Raw genomic sequence first — 18936 nt, forward strand, 5'->3', positions numbered from 1 at the left:
TGGCACTGTGGGGGCATTTATCTGACACTGTGGGGGCATTTCTGGCACCGTGGGGGCATTTCTGGCACTGTGGGGGGGCATATCTGGCACACTGTCGGGGGCATTTCTGGCACTGTCGGGGGCATTTCTGGCACTGTGGGGGCATATCTGGCACTGTGGGGGCATATCTGGCTCTGTGGGGGCATATCTGGCACTGTGGGGGCATTTATGTATCTGGCACCGTGGGGGCATTTCTGTATCTGGCACTGCTGGGGGGCATGTCATGTGTAGCTGGCACGGCTGGGGAGCATATCATGTAGTGTTCCCGCTAGGCGTCTGTGGCTAGGCAATGAGTATCAGTGCTATGCCTGGCGCAAAGTGTCTAACGTGCTCTAACGTGCTCTGCCTGGCGCAAAGTGCCTAACGTGCTCTGCCTGGCGCAAAGTGTCTAACGTGCTCTTCCTGGCGCAAAGTGTCTAGGAGGTTCTACCTGGTGCAGTGTGTATTAACTGCACTACTGTGTGGTGTAATGCGAATTGCCACTATTATGTGGCCGCGCCCCTTTCCCACGAAGCAACGGCCCTAAATTTTTTATGTGCGCCGAAGGCGCGCAAGGTCCGTGATTTTGATCGGAGCAACAAGCATTACAGTATGTACATCATTTTGCCCTTCTAACTTAAATGTGTCCTCCCGAATGCAAAATGTGCCCTCCCCATGATCAGCACCCCTGCCCTAAAACAATCCTAGAGTGAACACTGTCATGTGTAGCTGGCACTGCTGGGGGGCATGTCGTGTAGCTGGCACTGCTGCGGGGCATGTCATGTCTATCTGGCACTGCACTACTGTAGACATTATGTGTATCTGTCACTGTACTGGAGACATTGTGTGTAAGGAACACTGCTGTAGCTGTTATGTGTAATGCTGCTAATTGTGTGCGTAGAGGGGGTGTGAAAATATATTTATTTATAGTGTGATAATATGAAGTTGTGAGGCCCGCCCACTTTCCCGGGAGACCTCGCCCACTTTCCCAGGAGACCACTCCCACTTTTCCAGGAGCGCAGAGTATGGGATGGGGCGCTTTGAAATTTTCTCGCACAGGGTGCTATTAGGCCTGGAGCCGGCCCTGATGGTAGGGGAGATGTATCAAGCCTTAATTAGAGATAAAGTGGAGACGTTGCATAAATCAACATCTCTCATTTCAAAGACTCTGCTAGATCATCTCCTCCACTTTATCTCTTTCCAAGGCTTGCTACACTTCCCCCTGTATCTGATGACTCTTATCATTCTATGTTGATGTCTCATTTCTAGTATACCTGGTATCAGCATTATTTACTGCCCAGGTAGTGGGGGAGATGGAGAAGTGGGGAAGTTGCCCATAACATGTGGAGCTATTCAGACTGCATAGCTGCAAAGGCCACAGTCTGAATTACTTTGTAGAGTGCGCACTCCGGGAGTCCAGTGTGATGCTATCAGCATCTCAGGGCTGCGATCGCCTCTGCCTAATTTACAGGCAGAGCCAATCACCTGTGTTGGGCGTCCCCCCACATGTCAGAGTAAATGATCATATCTGAATTAGACCCTGTGCTAGATAATAACCCAACATTGTCCCCTCACTCTCATGACTAATATTTAGAGGGGTACACAAGGGGAGATGTGTGCTGAGCGATCTAGCTCAGAAAGCTCAGCACCAGGGCTTAAAGTGGTCCAGGTGAGGTGGTGGAACCAACCCCTCCCCCCCCCCCCCCACACACACACACACACACACCTCCCATTAGGCAGAACCAGGGCCAGTGTTAGGGTGTCCGGCGTCCCCCTGCAAACTATACATTTGTGCATTATCTCCCATATTTTATAAAGAGACAGTGGTCTCACAAGGAAGGGGTATGGTCACACCATAGTACCCCCAATTCAAATTACACCACACAGCAGAGCAATCTTATTCCCATTACACCGCATGTAGTGCCCCTTATTCATATTACACCACATAGTAGTGTCCCTTATTCACTTTATGACACAGCAGTGACCCTTATTCACATTATGCTACACAGTTGTACCGCTTATACACGTTATGGAATTACTGTGCAAGGCCATGGAGGAGGTGGAACTTGTTCCACCTACAATTACAGGTGGCGGAACTCCGTTCCACCTCATTCCCCACCCCCACTTTAACCCCTGCTCAGCACACATCTCTCCCCCCGCTCAGCACACAGTGCGATGTGTGCTGAGCAAGGGGATGGGTGAAGTGAGCGACCTAACTAGATATGGGCTGCATGCAGGCCAATCTAGAGTCAGCAGTAGCGACGCGTGGGGCCGCGCATCACTATCGCTATGGGCATACACACGGAGAGATCCGTGCTTAATTTTTAAGCAATCTAGTCAGATTGCTTATAAATTAAGCATACATCTCTCCATGTGTATCCCCTTTAGACATACAGAGCAGTATATTAGGAGTGTAAATGCAGGGCCGTTTCTAGACATTTTGGCTTCCAGAGTGAACAGTAAAAAAAAGTGCCCCCCCATAGACATTATAAAAACTATTTTTTTAAGCGCACCCCACATACAGGGGCCATGACCTCTCTAAAGTTTGCGTGACCTCACTAAAATGGGTGTGGTCTTCAAGGGGAAAAAAATCCACCAAATTATGCCACAAAGTAATGTCCCTACACCATAATATGCCCCACACAGTAATGCCACCTGTACCTACTGTAATATGCCCCACACAATAATGCTCCCTGCACCATAATATGCCCCACACAGTAATGATCAAGCACCATAATATGCCTCACAAAGAAATTCTTCCATACCATAATATGCCCCACACAGTAATTCCCCCAGCACCATAATTATCTGTACACTGTGGGGCATAATACGTTGTCCTAGGCAGTACTGTGTGGGGCATAAAAAAGTGTCAGGGGCATTACTGTGTATTATACACATTAATGCCCCAGACAATTTATTGTGCCCCACACAGAACTGCCCAGCATAATTTATTATGCCCCAGTAATGCCCTGGCCTGCCCAATAATGGATACCTGTTTGCTTGTTGTCAAGGGGATTCACGCCATGGGCCTCCTTCCGTTTGGTGCCCGCGGCACTGCAGCAACTCTCGGCGAGTCCCAGACAGGCGGATTTATCATGACATCTCTCCCATAGCAGCGCAGCAAAGACACTAGAGATCAATTATGACCTCTAGCATCTGACAATGGTGCAGGCTGCACCGGGCGCCCGCACAGCCCAAGGTGCTTGCAGCAGCCGGAGTGCAGGGTGCGGGTGGGTGGTGGGATACCTGCAGGGTGACTGAGGCTGCACCCATGGGCCGCAGGACCTCGGACACCTGCCCTGCTTACCCGTGCCTAGATCTTCTCCTGTCTATTACCATGGGCTAATGCTAGTATCAGTCCTTCCCCTGTTGTACAGTCGTGAATCTGTGACTATGTGCAAATGTCGGTATCGCCCCTTCCCCTGGTGTACAGCTGTGAATCTGTGACCATTGGTATAATGCTAGTATCACTTTTTCCTCTTGTGTACAGCCATGCATCTGTGACTATGTTGTAGCCACCTGGTAACATATTTATGTTATGTTGTTGGAAATATTAAATGTGTTGAGTACTTTACTATATAATCTTTTAATATAAACTACAAGGCGTAATACAAAGATGATTGTGAGCAGAGAAATGCTGTAAAGTTAGTGGTAATGACATGGTTAGTGCATAAAACTACTTGTGGTGTGGAGGTACTCTGGGGCAGATTTATTAAGCCTGGTGAAGTAATAAAGTGGAAGGTGATAACGCACCAGCCAATCAGCTCCTAACTTCCATGTTACAGGCTGTGTTTGAAAAATGACAGTTAGGAGCTGACTGGCTTGTGCGTTATCACCTTCCACTTTATCACTTCTCTAGGCTTAATAAATCTGCCCCGTATGTTTCCATTAGTGGGAAGCCTCTAGAAGTTGGGGCGCGAGAGATGGCTTGTGTTGAGGCGAGAGGAGGTTGGCGATGCTGGGAACAAGAGGAAATGGTGAGAGGAGAGGGGAGACAGCGAGTGCGAGTCCTGGGAGAACTCCGTGTGAGATGGAGATAGAGATATCCCAAAGCAAGTGTGCACGCCTGGTATACAAGTGCCGCTGACAGAGCTGTGCAGTAAACCCACAGCGGCAGCTGGAGATTAAGTAGAGCTTCAATGCTGGGCATACCTGCGGTTATTGAGCACAGCTGCCAAAGGGAGATCCCACGGCATCGAGCCGCCGATGCCCACTGGTGTCCCATAGTGTGGTGTGGCAGGAGAGGACGCTCCAGATCACGACCAAGGGCCTGGTCCTGAGGAGAGTGAACCCAGTGTAGTCATCGGGTTAGCCACCGGGAGAGGTGCTTGTGGGAGGAGGAGAGGAGGCAAAGATCGCTGTGCAGTAGGGCACAGGCACATCATTGCTAGTGATGACGAGAAGCCACCACCGAGGGGAGGAGTAAAAGGAGGAGTGGTCTGCTGTCAGAAGGGAGGAACCAGAGGCTTGCCGGCTATATTAGATGTGGTAAATACACTCACATCACCGCCGGCTGTGGAGGTGTCATACGTGGGGCTAGGGATTAGTCTGACTAGCAACATGGCTCAGCCTAATTGATCCCCATAGCATTAGTATTAAATTGGCTCCACCGAGTTGTCTGTCAGCCCCCTGTGGAGACTAAGGGGTCTTTTCATGAAGCAGTGAAAAGGGTGGAGTAGTGAGCCAGTGGAGAAGTTGCCCATAGCAACCAATCGGCATTGAAGTAACATTTATAATTTGCATACTATACAGTTGTAAGGAGCAGCTGATTGGTTGCCATGGGCAACTTCTCCACAGGCTCACATCTCCACTCTTTTCACTGCTTCATGAATAGACCCCTAACTGCCATTAACAGTAAACTGTTGGGAGAGTACCAGTAAGGGTATAAGTGGGCAAGTGGAGGCAGATATGGTCAAGCAGGATATATGTAATATATGTACTTCCCCGCCATAAGTGACCTCTGAAAGCGGGTCACCCATCCCTCTATATGCCCATTATAAGAGTCGAACCCACGGAGGATTATTGGGACTGCTGTTAATGATAGGAGACTCGGAGTCCAGGGATCCCGGTGACTTTTGCAGGCAGCTTTATGTAGTGCAGGTGTATATGTGGGTAATGTTACAAGAGCGGATGACACCTTCTCTCATATAGACTGAATTGTTGCTATATATACTGTATATACATTCGTGCGTCGTATGAACTGGTATTCATTTCTTCGCCTAGGGAGATATTCCTGCATTCAGAAATTAACTCAGTGCATATAGTCAGACCCTTAGCAGTATTAATAAGGTTAAGTAACCTCCTCTATATGTTAAATACAGAAACTATTTATAAGATGGTAACCTGTCCTTCCTAGTAAACAGCCCCCTTAAGGACTGCCTTGCATCCAATGTAAAAAGGAGCTGCAAGACTTCTGAAAACTATACAGTATTACCACTTGTTTCCAGATTGAACTGCTACTGATACATTGTATATTAAAGAGTCAGAACCTGAGTACTTGAAAGCATGCTTTGTTTTTAGTCTGCCACAGACCTAGACATTGACACTAAGTATCAGGCTCATCCTACTGAGACCGGAGGATACACCAACAGCAACAGCAGCTTCACCACTAGAGAGTAACAATATCAGAGAGCTACAGTACAAAGTCTAAAGTCAGGTGTACAGAGGTCAGCCAAGACACAGTCACTGGGAAGCTCTAACCACAGGAAAGGGCCCCAATGGTGTATTATACTGCAGTTAACTGTGTTTTTACATAATACCCAGGTATTTCAGTAATATACTGCATTGTTTTATTTGTAAGTATCCAAATGTTTTGTATTGGATGCAAATACTTCTGTATAAGTATAGGTAAACTTATTGGGGTATCAACCGGGAGTTGTGATAATATAAATATATGAACACTACACTCTCCGCCTGGTGTATTTTGATATGTGTATTAAAAAAGAGAGAATTAGCCAACAGAGTTTTACTTCCAGGAAGCAGAGTACTAGACATGCATAGGAGTGTGTGAGTAGGTAATCTTATATATTATTATTACGCCAGGATTACCCAAGCAAGCCTATTTCTAATACCCTCAAAGCTTGGGTGGAGGCACTGATATTGTGTGTGTACCCCCTTGACTAGTAGTGCCATAAAGTGGGGCAAGAAGGGGTTACATTTTTGGAGGCACTGCTGAGATCTCAAACTCATAGGATCTCCTGTTTACCAACCTTTAATGATGGAAACGGTATCCGGGTCTGATATCTATCGTTGGTGTAATGAGAAGGGGATAGATGCATCATGCAGTTTTGGAATAGGAGGAAATCTTTATACTGTGATGTATTTTTCAAACAAACGAGCACTTGATTTTTTTTGTTATGGCAGGGCAAGGTAAGCAACAGACACTGTTGCAGTGAAAACCAGTGTGCACACTTTCACTGCACTAATAAAACAGCAGTGCATTTGTGATGTACAGGAAAATGAGTTGATTATACTGCAACTCATACTACTGAAAAAAGTGTCTGTCAATGAAATGTGGGTTTTGGAATGCATAGAGACTGTTTAATGGGATGATGTGTGCAGGATAACACATGAGCCACATATTTCTGTGTATGCACAATACGGGAGTGCTCACATGTGTGATACAAAGACTGTCCACTGATCTACCCATACCGGAAGGGACAATTATTGGTGTTACTTTATCAGTTAATATAAGCAATAAGATTTTGCAAGCACAAGGTATTAAGCAAGAGGGGCATACTGTCACTCTCTCTCTTTTCCTGAATGTATCAAATGTATCCACAATATGATGGTAATAAGATAGAGATACAATGTTTCATGTCTTTATACAAAAAGGAGTAGAGATTACCTGCTGTAAGAAAATAACAATATTAATAGACTTTGTCAAGCAGAGATTCATGCTGCCAGGCATAAAAGCATACAATATATTTTTAATTAAATAACACCACACCTAGAATGTGTATGATGAGGACAAGGGGGTCATCTATGGAACTGAAACAATATTATACTAAAAATCTATATGGAAAAAAATGTTTATGTGAAGCCGGATATATGCTGCAGCGGTTACAGGAAGACATAATATTTCACTGCCGAGATAATAGGCAAATCAGTATGCCAATAAAGCATACAAATTACTTAAACTGACTAAACTTAGCTGTATTATTTAGGTAATTATAATAATTCAGTAATTGGATCTAATAAAGTAATTTCATTCATACACTGAAAGAAATCACCACACAGACAGATTATGTCTACAATGCGTTTATTTTATTTTGAACAAGAAGGGGGTGACCATGATTGATTTGTTTCCACATAAAACATATTTGTTTTACCCCTATTATTTTAAGAGAATATATTAAAAGTTACATTTAACATAATCACATCAAAACAATAAAAACATATGACAAAAGAGTACTCCATAAAAAGCAATCTTCTCATTTGGCAAACTGCCAACAGGTTGATACTAATGAGTTAAGTTCATGATTGCCGGGGCATCTCCAGCCTCACAGTTAGGTACTGTTATCCAATTTTGACAGGATGGATGCTTAGTTGCTGGTTTTTTACTAGATCAAAAATTATAGATTTTTTGTTTGGTGCAGGATACAAAACACTACTGTATAGACACTGTAATACCATCTGGTCTTTAGATGCCACTATCGGTTGCACCAATGACATGTGGAAGTATTTCTGAGGCCGACTCTAGATCAGTTACTCAATAACAACATTCTCCATGACATACTCCTGCAGCTTAATAGCTGATATACAGTATATACAGTATATATGAATAATGGTATTTACTTTAACATTTCAATGTTACTGCTCATTGGTTTATGACAATAAGAAATTACCTAATGCAGATCCCTCATCTCTCATCAGGTTAGTGTTCTGTTATCTGACCTCCTCCTGCTGTGATGATCTCCGCTCTGTTATTACTACAAACCGCTCTCTGACCACAATGGGGCTGACATGGAATGCTCTGGGAGACTCTGGAATAAAGCTTCTGTGTGAGGGACTGAGACACCCGGCCTGTACCCTGCAGGATCTTACGTAAGAACTATCACTGTTAATATAATTGTTCTCTCAGTACAAGTCATAGACCACACAGGGCACTGACACAGGGAAATAGCTAATGGAGTTTCTCTTGGGTGTGGTATGTTTTACCCGCATTCATCATATGGATATTCATAATGTTGGCATGTTGGAAATTACCATGTCGACATTCATGTCAGCATGATTAGGATGTGGACAAAACACCCCTGGTGGTCTATTGGTATTCCTACCTGGTACGCTTGGTCTGGTGCCTCCAGCTGTTTTCTGGGTCTGGTAGTGATATCATGATGACTTCTGTTGGATAATGTGTGGCTTCTGGCAGTGAGTATTACTAGGCCTAACCCTAACCCTAGTGGCTATCTTCCCCTCCTGTAGCCTAACCCTGACCCTAACCCTCTCATACCGAACCCTTCCCCTCCCATAGCCTATCCCTAACCCTTCCCCTCCCATAGCCTTATCCTAACCCTCACCCTCCATAACCTAACCCTCCACTGCTGATCTGTGCATAGTGGCAAAATTGTGAATATGTCAACCTTCTGCCCACGCTGACAGTTTCAATATCAACATTTCAACAATATCAATATTATGACTACATCCTGTTTTTGTTATGTTTTCTGAGTACATATTTATGGAACCATTATTCTGTTTATTGTTATGTTACATCAGTTGCTTTATTTTAATATCATTTCTGCAGCAGGGTACATAGGTTTCCACAGGGAAACATCAGGGTGTAGAGATGGATCTGGATCCAGGCACCAACAGGTAAAGCTTTAGCTGTCCCAGGATGCATCGGGTCCCTCCTCTATAACCATACCTCCATGCACTTTGAGCTCCGTTTTGAAGTTGGTGCCTGAAGTAGCAGGTCAATAAACAGGGGGGCTGCGCAGACAGTCCTGAAAGCTTTTTATTTTTGGTTTGAATTTGACTTTTTCTTCCTGAGTTAGCAGCGCTGTACGTCAGGGTGACTTCAAAGCTGCAACTCCAACACCCCCCACCGTGGCGCTGTTTACACCCTCTGGATTGCCCGGGTACTTGTGGCAAGAATGTCCACGGCAATGGGCACTACTATGAGATGTTTCCTCGCATAGACATTACCGGGGGGGGGGGGGGGCAGGTAAATGGGTCTCCTAGCGGGACCCACCTTTGAAATCGCGATTTGCAGAGGTCAGGGGAGATGGACCGCGATGCTGGCATGGACTGTCACAGAGCAGGGATCCCACTAGACCACCGGGGCATAGGAGCACAGGTCAGGCGTATTAACACCTACTTTAATAGGGCGCCATAGCACCTGGAGTGGAAGCAAGCCCGGCGACAGGGGGTGACAAAGGGTACAGTAGAACCGGGCCCCAAGGTTCAAAAGGGCTGAGGTTCCAGGGCAGAAAAACAGTGCCAGAGTGCCTAATAGTAAATTTTAAATTGACTGCTACGGCCGACCGCAATTTAGGTGACACTTCCCCACCCCCTGTCATTGCTATCACATGGTTCGGTCCGCTCCCGGTCATAGCGCTGCACATAATTAATGTTAATGACGTTGTGACAACATTATGTTGTGCCAGACCTTCACTGTGTGTCCTTGCTGCAGCAGCCCCACCGCTATACCCCCTCCCTACAGACACTCTCCCTGGATGCACTTCAGAAGTGACTGGTGGCATGTGGTAAGTTGAGTGACAGCAGAACTCAGCTCTGCATTCACAAACCTGCTGGTCGCGCGTACAGCATCTCTCTATATTCTAGATGAGTGTAGCATGGAGTCCCCGCTCATCTGTCTCTTTGTGGGTGTCAGTCTCTGTGTTTGTCAGTCTCTGTGTGTGTGCCAGTCTCTCTGTGTGTGCCAGTCTCTCTGTGTGTGCCAGTCTCTCTGTGTGTGCCAGTCTTGGTGTGTGTGCCAGTCTCTCTGTGTGTGTCAGTCTCTGTGTGTGTGTCAGTCTCTGTGTGTGTCAGTCCCTGTGTGTGTGTGTGTGTGTGTGTGTCAGTCTCTGTGTGTTCCAGTCTCTGTGTGTGTCAGTCTGTGTGTATGCGTTTGTGTGTGTCAGTCTTTGTGTGTGTCAATCTTTGTGTGTGTGTGTCAGTCTCTGTGTGTGCCAGACTGTGTGTATGTGTTTGTGTGTGTCAGTCTTTGTGTGTGTCAGTCATTGTGTGTGCCAGTCTCTGTGTGTCAGTCCGTATGTGCCAGTCGTTGTGTGTGTGCCAGTATTTGTGTGTGTCCCAATCTCTATGTGTGTGTGTGTGTGTCAGTCTCTGTGTGTGTCAGTCTCTGTGTGTGTCAGTCTCTGTGTGTGTCAGTCTATGTGTGGGCCAGTCTATGTGTGTGTGTGTGTGTGTGTGTCGGTCTTTGTGTGTGCCAGTCTTTGTTTGTGCCAGTCTTGGTGTGTGTGCCAGTCTTTGTGTTGTCCCAATCTGTGTGTTTGTCAGTCTCTGTATGTGCCAATCTGTGTTTGTGTGTTGGTCTTTGTGTGTGCCAGTCTCTGTGTGTGGCAGTCTCTGTGTGTGTGTGCCAGTCTTGGTGTGTGTGCCAGTCTTGGTGTGTGTGCCAGTCTTGGTGTGTGTCCCAAACTCTGTGTGTGCTAGTCTCTGTGTGTGCCAGTCTCTGACTTTGTGTGTGCCAGTTTCTATGTATGTCAGTCTTTGCATGTACCAGTCTGTGTGTGCCAGCCTCTGTCTCTCTGTGTGCCAGTATATGTGTATGTGTGTGTCAGTCTCAGTCTCTTTGTGGGTGCCAGACTGTGTGTGTCAGTCTCTCTGTGTGCCATTCTTTCTGTGTGCCAGCCTGTGTGTGTGTGCTAGTCTCTTTATCTCTGTGTGTGCCAGTCTCTCTATGTGTCAGTCTCTTTCTCTCAGTGAGCCAGTCTCTGTGGGACTGGCACACTCTTACCAAATATGTGTTTGGACCAGGGTGTTCCTTGTATGACTGAGCATCCCCACCCCCCTTGTATAGGACAGTGCACCATTTATAAGAAAGAGCACTGCCTTCTGATATGACTGTGCTCCCCTAAGTACGGGTCAAGGGGTAGGGCTCAAGAGATATCCGTATACAGGGCCCCGGGATTTCTGTTGCCAGCCCAGGGTGGAAGACCAGCATAGGGGAGGCGGCTATTGTTCTGTAGCCCATCCCAGAGTTCTGGGTGCCCTCTACTACAGATTTCCCACCCTAGAGCTGCCTCACTCTCCCCCTTCCCTCACAGGATCCTGGGCAGACATCTTCAGCATACAGTAACAGCAGGTCTCCGGAATTGCTGGTCAAGGTCTCCCTGGAAAAATGCCTCCAAAGGAATTGATTATCCTACCTGTCTAAAAAAGAAATCACTTATTTGAGAGAGCGCAAAAAGATTTTAAACATTTTTATTTCATATTAAAAACTATAAAACTATTATAGCATCATCATATGCATATATCGCTATATGCCTTTGAAACATATAATTATTGAAACTACACAATAAAAGCTACCATAAATTAGAAACACATATCAGTCCATACTAGAGTGTTTAACACCAGCTGCCACTGATTTGCAGAAGTATCCTCACAATTCCTTTTATTTCCAATTTGTGGCTAGAATACAGTTCAATGTCCCGCATCAACAGATTCTAGATTCTTTCTCCACAGGATTGTTATATGGATACTAATTAGACTTCATAAATTATGTCTATTCATGAAATAATGTAGCAGAAAGTTCCAATATTTTATTCAGACTGTAGTGCTTTAATTATATTAGTAGATGGACAGACTTAGATTGTCATAAAGGGAATGTGCCTCTTATCCCTTGACACTTAGATGATAATGTGTCTAGCAATACAGGGATGATTAGCAAGGTTAGAGGGTATGTCTCACCTCACCGCAGCCCGGGTGTTGAGATTATCGCTCTGCGGACAGCCGTGGCCGATCGCCAAGGAAGCTTCCCTGTCACTGTTGAGCACATGCAGCGTGTTGTGTCCGTCTATGAGGTGCCAAGCTGCGGCCGTATGTCACGGAGGTGCTCCCTGTTGAAGCCGCCCGGCTTCCCCCTGCCGGAACCTGTGGATCCTACTGCGTGGTGTAATTATTGTCATGCGGCACTCAGCTCACGGCAGCAAGCCAATGGATATCCCCTGCTGGAGCCGTCCGACTTCTCCTCACCCAAGCTTAGTTCTAGCAATTAAGGCTTTGTAGTGTAGAACTGATCCTCCAGGTACACGGCCGGGATGTCTGTCTCACAATTCAAATGAAGAATGTTTCAAAGGCACCTAGCAGAGTGCCCTTAACGCGTTTCTCCGTTATAAAGTTGTAACGGTTTCATCAGAAGGTAACCATCTATACTGAGCACACCTCTATTTAAGAAGAATCTCCTCCAATCGTTGCCTTTCATTTATTATAGGAGGCAGGTGTACTTCAGGTGTATAAACATATATGCATTTTGTGGTCAGCTAATTAACTCTATCGCACTATATTACCGGGACCAAATCCCACAGAGATACATATTAAAATATCATACATATTAATAACATCTTTACCAAAAGGATATCACATAAACGATAAATTATTCTTTACATTTTCATTAGTTGTAAAAATGTCTTTGTTTATATATAACAATGGCAACACGTGAGAGGATTAACATCACCTTTATAGATCTTTATATATATATATAGATTACCACCCAGGCTAGCCATAGCAGGCATAGCCTCATGGAGAAATACACGGACTACCAACATATTAACCTTGGTTCTAATCCCACATCGGACCATGCTTATCTAAATAAACTATAATTATATATAATTTTTTATTTATGAACATGTCCATTCAATTTTTACTATACACTAGTCTCTCCACTCTTAGAATGGATTTTATTAAACAAATTCACTAATAAGGCAGCGCTAGTTGAGAAAAGTGTTCATAGCAGTTAATTTGTGTGAGTTTCCTGCATCATCCCCCCAGCCTCAGGGCTGTGCTGTGATATAAGTGTCCTTTGCAGCATTAATAGCATTGTGTTACTACATTGTGAGTGCCTTTATTTGCTGTCTGGTTTCACATTAGTGTATCTCAGATATCTTTCTCTGATATTCTAAACGCTGGGCTGAGGTGCGTTTGGGTTAGACTTGCAGCTGACACAGAATTTATCTATATCCATATATAAGTATATTACATCTGTGTTGCAGTCACATTATGCCCTGTACTGTTTATTTGCATTTATCGTACTGTGTAAGTTCACTTTGTTTTCATTATCATAATATCCAACAAAGGGGGTCATAAACAGGCTGATGCCCCTGTACTAATGTCATGCAGATTGTGCTCAGCCCATTTGTCTGAGGAAGACATGTCACATGATGGTCTCTGTACTGCATGTTATCAGTACCGGATCTTGCCACGGGCAAGCAGTACTTTTGCCCGGGGCGCCGCCTTCCGGAGGGCCACTGTGCCCTCTGCAGTGCCCCCCGCTGTGCCCACCGCTGGTCCCTCGCTTTGAAGGGAACCAGACGCTAAGCGTCGAGTTTCCCTTCATGGAGAGGACTGTGCTGTGCGGTGCGCGATGATGTCATAATTGACCTCTAGTGTCTATGCTGTGCTATGGGAGAGACGTAATGACGTCTCTCCCATAGATCCGAGGACAGACACAACCATCCGAGTCCAGGAGAAGAGCGGCGCCGGCGGAGGAGGAGGTCTGGAATCAGGAGTGGGGATTGTAAGTATACTTTTATTTATTATTATTTATTTTTTCTGCTGCGCTACAGGGGGCACAAATGGGGGCGTAACGGACCACGCCCCCATATGAAGCCACGCCCCCATTTTTTCCCGAGGCTCCACAAGGGCAAGATCCGGCCCTGCATGTTATACACCTCTAGGTCAGTCCACAGCCGTTGCTCAGGAGCCACCGTAAGCAGATTTCTCATTATTTGGTATCCTGGTTGTTTGCCTTGCACCCCTATGGGTCCGCCTGTGCTCCTTTAATGGTCCCGATGGTGACCCCACTGTGGGTGGATAATTTGTCTAACCAACTGAAAATGTTCAAACAGTCCCTGGCTAGACAGAAAGCTCCCTCAGGCCACACACGTGCCCCTAGCCTTTCTAAGAGGGTTACTTCTTCCTCACAATCTATGATCCTCTCTGATGTCTCATGTGAAGATGAAAGGGAGCGTACGGCACAATCTGACACAGACTCCTTTGCTGCGGATGAAGAGGCTCCTATGACAGTAGATGTCCCTGCCCTGATAGATGCTGTTAAGCATATTCTCCAACTCACTGAGGAGGAGGAATCCCCTACAGTGGCAAAGAATACTGATTAGTTCAAAAAGGAGAAGGTATTTAAAACTGAATTACCCCATTCTGATCATTTATTGGACATTAGACAGGAACCCTGTACAACTCCAGGAAAGTTCCCTGTCTCCCATAAAGAAAGAAGGATTTATATCTGCACACTGGGGGTCATTCTGACCTGTTCGCTCGCTGCTTTTTATCGCAGCCAAGCGAATGGGTACCCACTGCGCATGCGCCGGAACTGTAGTGCGCCAGAGCATGCCAGACGGCCGAAGGCCATAACTGGGCTGCGATCGCCTCTGCCTGATTGACAGGCAGAGGCAGTCACTGGGCGGGAGGGGGTGGAACGACGGCGTTTGGGCGCCATTTCGTAGGCACGCTGCGGCCAATGTAAGTGTGACCGGACCGTGCAGGGAGCGGCTCGCAGCGGCTGCGTGATGTCATACGCAGCCGCCGCGGGCCGGGGAGCGACGAGTAGCTCCTGGCTAGCACACTAAAGCTGTGCTGGTCGGGAGCTACTCTTGAAGTGCAAAGCATCGCCGCTGTGCGATGCCTTTGCGCGATGCCTTTGCACTTCTGCGGCGGTCCAGCACTGACATGCGGGGTGGAGTAGCACTGTGCTGGGCGTCCCCCGTCCCACCCCCCTGTCCCCCCCGCATGTCAGTGTGAATGATCGTAGCTGTGCTAAATTTAGCACAGCTACGATCATCTCGGAATGAGGGCCACTGTTACATAGTTATATAGTTGATGAGGTTGAAAAAAGACAAATATCCACCAAGTTCAACCTGTATTTTAAAATTTTATATAATTTAAATGCTGTATCTTTGGATATTTCTTTCAGTTAGGAATTTATCTAATCCATTTTTAAACTTATTGGGGTAAATTTACTAAGAAAGGAGTTCTATTTAAGATGGGATGTTGCCCATAGCAACCAATCAGATTCTAGGTATTATCTTCTAGAAGGTGCTATATAAATGAGAAGTAGAATCTGATTAGTTGCTATGGGCAACATCCCATCTTATGTAGAACTCCCATCTTAGTAAATTTACCCTGTTGATTGAGTCCACCATTATTAACTTCTCTGGCAGAGAATTCACAATCCTTACTGCTCTTACTGTGAAGAACCCTTTCCTCCGTTGTGTATGAGATTTTTTCTCTTCTAACCTCAGGTGTCCTCGTGTCCTGTGTAGCGTTATGGGTTTTTTTATAAACAGATCGTCTGATAAATCCTTGTATTGTCCCTTTATGTATTTATAAATATTAATAATGTCCCCTCTCAGCCGCCTCTTTTCCAGTTTAAACATATCTAAACTTTTAATCTTTTCTCATAATTCAGTCCCTCTAACCCCTTAGCCAGTTTGGTGACTCAACTCTGAACCCTTTCTAGTTCCAAGATATCTTTTTTATAGTGTGGTGCCCAGAATTGTACACAATATTCCAGGTGTGGTCGCACCAATGATTTATATAGTGGCAAGATTACACTCTCATCCCTTGTCTCCAAATGGTCTGCACGGTATCCGGACTCCAGGTCGACAACAAAAAGGTCGATGCCAATTGGTCGACATGCCTTAGGTCGACATGGACAAAAGGTCGACATGGGCAAAATGTCGACAGGAACAAGGTCGGCATGGACAAAAGGTCGACATGAGTTTTTAATGTTTTTTTTCTTTTTTCGAACCTTTTCATACTTAACGATCCACGTGGACTACGATTGGAACGGTAAAGTGTGCCGAGCGAAGCGGGAGCGGAGCGAAGGCATCATGCCCGAAGCATGGCGAGCGAAGGCGGTGCACTAATTGGGGTTCCCGGTCACTCTACGGAGAAAACGACACAAAACCCCCCATAAGAAACTCATGTCGTCCTTTTTCCATGTCGGCCTTGTTCATGTCGACCTTTTGTCCATATCGACCTAAGGTGTGTCGACCAATTGGAGTTGACCTAAGATGTGTCGACCTTTTTGTTGTCGACCCTGAGTCCCAGGACCGTCTACACATGGGGGGTAATTCCAAGTTGATCGCAGCAGGAAATTTTTTAGCAGTTGGGCAAAACCATGTGCTCTGCAGGGGAGGCAGATATAACATTTGCAGAGAGAGTTAGATATGGGTTGGTTATTTTGTTTCTGTGCAGGGTAAATACTGGCTGCTTTATTTTTACACTGCAAGTTAGATTACAGATTGAACACACCACACCCAAATCTAACTCTCTCTGCACATGTTATATCTGCCCCCCCCCCTGAAGTGCACATGGTTTTGCCCAGTTGCTAAAACATTTCCTGCTGCGATCAACTTGGAATTACCCCCCATGTGCACTGCAGGCGGGACAGATATAACATGTGCAGAGAGAATTAGATTTGGGTGTGGCGTGTTAAAACTGAAAACTGAAACTGAAATCTAAATTGCAGTGTAAAAATAAAGCAGCCAGTATTTACCCTGCACAGAAACAAAATAACCCACCCATATCTAACTCTCTCTGCACATGTTATATCTTCCCCCCCCTGCAGTGCACATGGTTTTTCCCAATTGTTAACAAACTTGCTGCTGCGATCAACTCAGAATTACCCCCAATGTTCGTTACTGGGCAATTTAATTACACCCCCATTTATTGATGCTAAAAAATATGTTTTCGCATGAAAGTACAGAGATCCAGGAACTTATCCTGGGTCCCTGTTGTCGCGGACGCCAAAAAAATGTGAGCTACCGGGGATAGTTGAATTACCCACATGGATCAAATATTTGTGATAATTTTACTGCGGCTAATTACCCCATAGGCTTTATATAATTCTGAGCAATAAAAAAGAGCCTGTAGTTTATGGAAAGCCATTCTAAGGCCACAAAATGTAACATGAGGATCCCTCATGTAAATTACCCTTTCAGAAATGTCATCCTGCCGAATGTCTCTGGTCTGCCTCCTGTCTGGAAGAGCTTCCTATAGTCTTCTCCTCCATTACCACTACATGTCCCCAGCACTGCAGTCTGCAGTCATTGTGGGGTCTATTTACTAAGCCTTATATGGAGATAAAGTGGACACAAATAAAATACCAGACAATAAGCTCCTAACTGTCACGTCACAGGCTGGGTTTTACTATGGCAGTTAGGAGCTGATTGCCTATTACTTTATCTCCAGCCAAGGCTTAGTAAATGTCCCCCTTAGTCACATGCAGCTGTAGGGAGAGCCGGCCCAGCAGTGACATTGCTGAGTTGTACAAAGCATTTACCACATCCGGGGGAAATGTAATAGGGGCCGAGTTTTCTGGGGTCCAGGATTTTGGCAGAGATTACCGTATTTTTAAAGCGGCAATCATTTACAATGTAAAACCAACCTGAGTTTGCCTTGTAAATGATTCCAGATACCTCAAAAAACTCAGCCCCTATTACATTTCCTCCAGGAGTCCAGGCAGAGGTGTATCTGGAACTCCGGAGGAATCTCAGACAGGGAGTGGGGCTGGACTGTATCTGCAGTAAAGGGCCCTACACATTGAGCGATCCACCGCCGAGCTGCCCGACGGCGGATACAGCCGGCGGGTGACCCAGCGGCGGGGGGCAGTGACGGGGGGAGTGAAGTTTCTTCACTCCCCCCTTCACCTGGCTCCATAGAAGTGCAGGCAGAGATCGTCCATATTGGCCTGTATGCACAGGCGACGGGGCACCAGCAATGAACGAGCGCGGAGCCGCGCATCGTTCATCGCTGATGCCTCCACACTGAAAGATACGAACGGTATCTCATTCATTAATGAACGAGATCGTTCATCTTTGAGTATTATCGGCCAGTGTGTAGGGCCTATAAGGATGGCCGTGTGTATGTGTTAGGGGGGAGGGGGGTGACACATTTGGCTGCCCCTGCTCTAAGGAAACATTCTTTGGCCTCACATATAACTGTCCTCATCTATATACAGCAAATCAAGACTTTTACACTGGCAAATAACTATAGCCTAATAGCTGATATACACAGCAAACCAACAATTGTATCTACTGTACTCTGTATTATTCTGTCAGTGATGATATCATGCTGAGTGTGAGGCTGGAAATGACCTAATCCAGATCCCTCATCTCTCATCAGGTTAATGGACTGTGATCTGACCTCCTCCTGCTGTGATGATCTCCGCTCTGTTCTTACTACAAACCGCTCTCTGACCAGACTGGATCTGTCAAACAATGATCTGGAGGACTCTAGAACTAAACTTCAGGAGTGTGTGAGGCCGCCTCTGCAGCTTGGGTAAGATTGAGTTACATCCACAAGATTGTGTTATACTGAAAACTGCATTAACATTAAATGGGGATGCTCACATGTCACCCACACTGGGATCTCAGAGATAATTATGGCATAGTTGCCTACCCTCCCTCATTCTGCAGGAGACTCCCTGAAATAGCAGCAATCTCCATGATTGTACCTGACCCCCATTATGAAGTTATTACATTCTTGGGGAAATAAAATAAATCAGAGATACATACATTCAAATGGGCCATTTCCCTGCATTGGTTATAAGGCACAATGATCCGTATGGCTACCGGACATTTTTCGGGTTTTGTGTTTTGGTTTTGGATTCGGTTCCGCGGCCGTGATTTGGATTCAGACACGTTTTGGCAAAACCTCCCTGATATTTTTTAGTCGGATTCGGGTGTGTTTTGGATTCGGGTGTTTTTTTACAAA

General features: G+C 45.8%; 1 protein-coding gene across 1 annotated transcript in view; it reads left to right on the top strand.

The window, feature by feature from the left end:
* Nucleotides 1–18717, top strand: part of LOC135057154 (NACHT, LRR and PYD domains-containing protein 3-like) — a 192243-nt gene extending 173526 nt beyond the window's left edge. Inside the window, exons 8-10 of the mRNA XM_063963053.1 lie at nt 7894–8064; nt 18346–18501; nt 18639–18717. Coding sequence (XP_063819123.1) covers nt 7894–8064; nt 18346–18501; nt 18639–18717 — 406 coding nt within the window. The remainder of the gene's footprint in view (nt 1–7893; nt 8065–18345; nt 18502–18638) is intronic.
* The last annotated feature ends 219 nt before the right edge of the window (nt 18718–18936 follow it).

The sequence above is a fragment of the Pseudophryne corroboree genome, chromosome 3 (assembly GCF_028390025.1).
Source record: "Pseudophryne corroboree isolate aPseCor3 chromosome 3, aPseCor3.hap2, whole genome shotgun sequence".
Lineage (NCBI taxonomy): Eukaryota > Metazoa > Chordata > Amphibia > Anura > Myobatrachidae > Pseudophryne > Pseudophryne corroboree.